Below are 4,291 nucleotides of genomic sequence, written 5' to 3' on the forward strand. Positions count from 1 at the left end.
AAGTCATCAACAATGTTTGTGTTTGACGTCACCTGTCCCAAGATGGCCGAGATCAGAGAAGTTTTTCCACAACCGACACTTCCACAGACGCCGAGCAGCTTCCCCTGAGAGACAGACAGACAGGAAGAGAGACAGACAGACAGACAGGCAGACCATTATGTATGTCATGTTCAATCTCATACAGTATGTGGACCTGAGTTGGACCTGAGTTGGACCTGAGTTGGACCTGGTTCATGGACTGACCTGTTGGACCTTCAGGTTGATGAGGTGCAGGGTACTCTGAAGTCGTTGGGACAGAGGGGGGACAGACAGAAGGGGAGGACAGGCCTCGTCCTCGCCCTCTTCCTCCTCTTGACTCAAGGCCACCTCTCCTTGTCCCGGCAGCAAGGATCCGGTCCCCTGGTCCTCCTGAAGGACTCTGCAACAAGCCATAGCTCCGGGTCAGTGCAGCATCAACACATTTAACATAGACACAGATGACTGAGTGCTTACTTGTCTCTCTGTTGCTGTCTGGTGGATGTTCGGACTCGTGGACTGGGCTGAGCGCTCTGTCCGCCCCCCTCCCACGCAAGACTGGCGCCACACATCTCCACGGCGACCTCAGGGTCGCCAGGCAATGCACGGATGTTGTCGACCTCCGGCAACAAGAAGAGACTCTGAGAAGAGACAGAGGACAAACCAGATCAACCTGAACCATGTCTGTCCATTCACTCGCTCAGAGGGACTGAAGGAGGTTCAGGGTCGCACCTTGAACCGGTCCACAGCCACCGATGCCTCCGACAGAGATTTGACAGAGAACGGTGTGACCTTCAGGGCGAAGGTCATGGCGTTGAACACCGTCACCACAGTGAAGGCCTGCAGAGACAGACAGACAGGTGGCGGAGTTATCCAGTGAGCCGACAGCTGATCTGAGGGTCCACAGGTAGTTTGGTACCTGAGCTGCTGTCAGGTCGTATCCGAGCAATATGTGGGCGGAGAATGTTGCCACGCTGGCAATGACGACGACAACAGGAGCCACGCCCACGGTGACGCTCTGACAGTAACCCGTCAGCTCCAGGATCCTCCGCTCCTCGTCCCGGATCCCTGACAGGAGACAGTCGCTGTTAACCTCGGTTACCACGGCGACCAGGTGAGTGCGCTCAGGTGAGTACGTACTGTGGACGTCGTTGGCGAAGGCTTTGACCCACGCGTTCATCTTGATAAACTTGATGGAGTTCAGGATCTCGTTCATCTTCTGGACCCGTCGGTCGGTGACGGCCACGCCCCTCCGCCTGAAGAACGCCGTCAGCCTCGAGCTGAACATCTGACCAACGACCAATCAACGACCAATCAACAGGGGTCAATGCACATGATCAGTTAGCTCAATTAGCTGTTAGCTGAACAGGTTCTGAACGGGTTCTGACCATGGTCGGGTAGAAGAGGATGAAGACGGCTGAGCCCAGCAAAGACGTCGGTCCCAGAATGAACAGATTGTAGGCGACGCCGAGGACGGCCACCAGGGGGCCCCCTGCTAACAGACTGCCCACTGCTGCGGCCTCGAACATCCTCTGTCCGTCACTGGAACACATGTTGACCAACTGACAGAGAGACAGACAGGTGAGAGACAGACAGGTGAGACAGGTATGAGACAGACAGGTGAGAGACAGGTATGAGACAGACAGGTGAGAGACAGACAGGTGAGAGAAAGACAGGTTGGCCTATGTCGTGAACGTTGTGACCAAACGTCGTACCTGTCCCATGGACTTGTCCCGGATGCTGCGGAGCTTCAGGATCTTGCGGAAGGCGAGGCTGAGGACGGCTCCTCTCAGTCTGGATCCCGTCCTGTAGTTCAGGGCCCAGGTCAGAGCCAGAGACCAGGACCGGACCAGCTCTGTGGTCAGCAGACCCAGAACCAGCAGCAGCCCGTAGCCCAGGTCGGCCTCCTCCTGCTCAGTGTACTCCAAGAGACGCTTCACCACGAAGGCCTGGAGGACAGAGGGACTGGTTAAACTGGTGGTCTTACTGGTCTAACCCGGTTCTACCGGTCTTACTGGTTCTGGACTCACCGGTCCACTGAACCCTGCCAGCTGAGTGACGGTCAGGCAGAGAATGGAGAGAAGGAGTCGAGTCCGACAGAAAGACCAGACCACCGAACACAAGGAGGCGTCGCTGCCCTTTGACCTCTGCTCCTCCTCCCACAGAGACGCCAGCCTGGGGAACCAGAACCAGAACCAGAACGTTAAGGTGGCTACGGTCCAGAACAGTCCACATCTGTCATTTATTAGCTCCTCCTACCTCAGGCTGTTGGCATGGCAACTCTCCCATGGTGACACGGGCCAGATGTCGTCCAATAGGAGCTGTCCTTTCCCCCGAGCATGTACGGCCAGAGGAGTCAGCCAATGAAACGTCATGAAGGAGAAGAGACCTGCACTGTCCACCGGGTGACCACACCTGAGGACACACACACACCTGAGGACACACGCAATTGAAGACACACACACCTGAGGACAAACACACACCTGAGGACACACGCACCTGAAGACACACACACACCTGAGGACACACACACCTGAGGACAAACACGTACCTGAGGACAAACACGTACCTGAAGACACACACACACACCTGAGGACACACATACACCTGAGGACACACACACCTGAGGACACACGCACACATCTGAGTACACACACACACCTGAGGACACACACACCTGAAGACACACACACACACACCTGAGGACACACACACCTGAGGACACACACACACCTGAGGACACACACACACGAAGACACACACACACACACCTGAGGACACACACACCTGAGGACAAACACACACCTGAGGACACACACACACACCTGAGGACACACACACCCGAGGACACACACACACACCTGAGGACACACACACCTGAGGACACACACACACCTGAAGACACACACACACCTGAAGACACACACACACACACCTGAGGACACACACACACACCTGAAGACACACACACACACACCTGAGGACACACACCTGAAGACACACACACACACACCTGAGGACACACACACTTGAGGACACACACACACACCTGAGGACACACACACACCTGAGGACACACACACACTTGAGGACACACGCACTTGAAGACACACACACACCTGAGGACACACACACCTGAGGACAAACACACACCTGAGGACACACACACACCTGAGGACACACACACACGTTACCTGTCATTCTGTCCACCTGTTTTCTTCTTCCTGTTTGTGTCTTTCGCTCCGCCCTCCTCCAGCACTTCACCATGGCAACCAGGTGATCTGTTCTCACACACACACAATGCATCCTGACACACACACACACACACACACGCAGGAAGTAATTATTCAGGTATAAGTACTTAGAGTAAAGTACTTTCTGACGTTTTCTGTCACATGTGAAGTAACTAAATCTGGAAGTACTCGAGTAAATCTCGTCACACAGAGTCTGATCGATTCCTCATTAATATTCATGAAGAAGAGCGGCTCTCCTCCAATCACTGAGCCTCGAGCATGGGCTGGTTGCCATGGTTACGTACAGGGTGATACACCTTTCCTCTGATGGTTAAATGAGCCAATCAGAGAGTGTGTGTGTGTGTGTGTGTGTGTGAGCAGCAGCAGAGCTCTTACTGAGCATGTGCAGAGGTCACGTTTGCTGCCTCCTGATGCTCACACACTCACATGGCCTCAGCCAATCAGAGGGCTCGACTGTCCTCAGCCAATCAGAGGGCTCGTCTGTCCTCAGCCAATCAGAGGGCTCGACTGTCCTCAGCCAATCAGAGGGCTGGACTGCCCTGAGCACGAGCAGGAGGCGGGGCCTCATGATGTAAACAAAGGCTGCATCACTCGTCTGATCTGATGAATAAATTAAATTAATTCATTATTCATGATTGAAGCTTCAGGTGGTCCAACCTGAGGCCCGGGCCCTCCACGAGGTCAGCAGAGGAGTTATGATCTCTGAGCAGTACTCGAGTATCTGGAGCTGATGGAGGTCCTCACCTGGTTCTGGTCCTCGCGCTGCCGGCTGACCTCTGACCCCTGTGGATCGCTCCGCCCACAGTCATGACCTGTCATCTTCTATCAGACAACATGTGACCTCTGACCTCTGACCTCACACTGACACAGGAAGCTGAGAACACAGACAGACAGACAGAGAGACAGACAGACAGGCAGACAGACAGGCAGAGAGACAGACAGACAGACAGACAGACAGACAGACAGACAGACAGGCAGAGAGACAGGCAGAGAGACAGGAAGAGAGACAGACAGACAGACAG

At 54.5% G+C, this 4,291-nt stretch overlaps 1 protein-coding gene across 4 annotated transcripts in view; it reads right to left on the reverse strand.

Annotated features, from left to right (window-relative positions):
- The window catches only part of abcc5 (ATP-binding cassette, sub-family C (CFTR/MRP), member 5), a 24,552-nt gene that overhangs the window by 7,474 nt on the left and 12,787 nt on the right, over window positions 1-4,291 (reverse strand). The window contains exons 2-13 of one of the 4 annotated variants that reach the window (XM_027280066.1): window positions 4,014-4,143; window positions 3,210-3,322; window positions 2,275-2,430; window positions 2,046-2,190; window positions 1,731-1,964; window positions 1,404-1,577; window positions 1,156-1,303; window positions 935-1,083; window positions 748-855; window positions 493-656; window positions 244-418; window positions 33-104 (exon numbers count right to left, since the gene is read on the reverse strand). In XM_027280066.1, the coding sequence (XP_027135867.1) occupies window positions 33-104; window positions 244-418; window positions 493-656; window positions 748-855; window positions 935-1,083; window positions 1,156-1,303; window positions 1,404-1,577; window positions 1,731-1,964; window positions 2,046-2,190; window positions 2,275-2,430; window positions 3,210-3,322; window positions 4,014-4,088 (1,713 nt within the window). In that variant the 5' untranslated portion in view covers window positions 4,089-4,143. Of the gene's footprint in view, window positions 1-32; window positions 105-243; window positions 436-491; window positions 657-747; window positions 856-934; window positions 1,084-1,155; window positions 1,304-1,403; window positions 1,578-1,730; window positions 1,965-2,045; window positions 2,191-2,274; window positions 2,431-3,209; window positions 3,870-3,926; window positions 4,147-4,291 lie in introns of those variants that run through there. The other 3 variants (XM_027280065.1, XM_027280068.1, XM_027280067.1) reach the window with 3 other exon arrangements.

Source organism: Larimichthys crocea, chromosome VII (genome assembly GCF_000972845.2).
Source record: "Larimichthys crocea isolate SSNF chromosome VII, L_crocea_2.0, whole genome shotgun sequence".
Classification (NCBI taxonomy): domain Eukaryota; kingdom Metazoa; phylum Chordata; class Actinopteri; family Sciaenidae; genus Larimichthys; species Larimichthys crocea.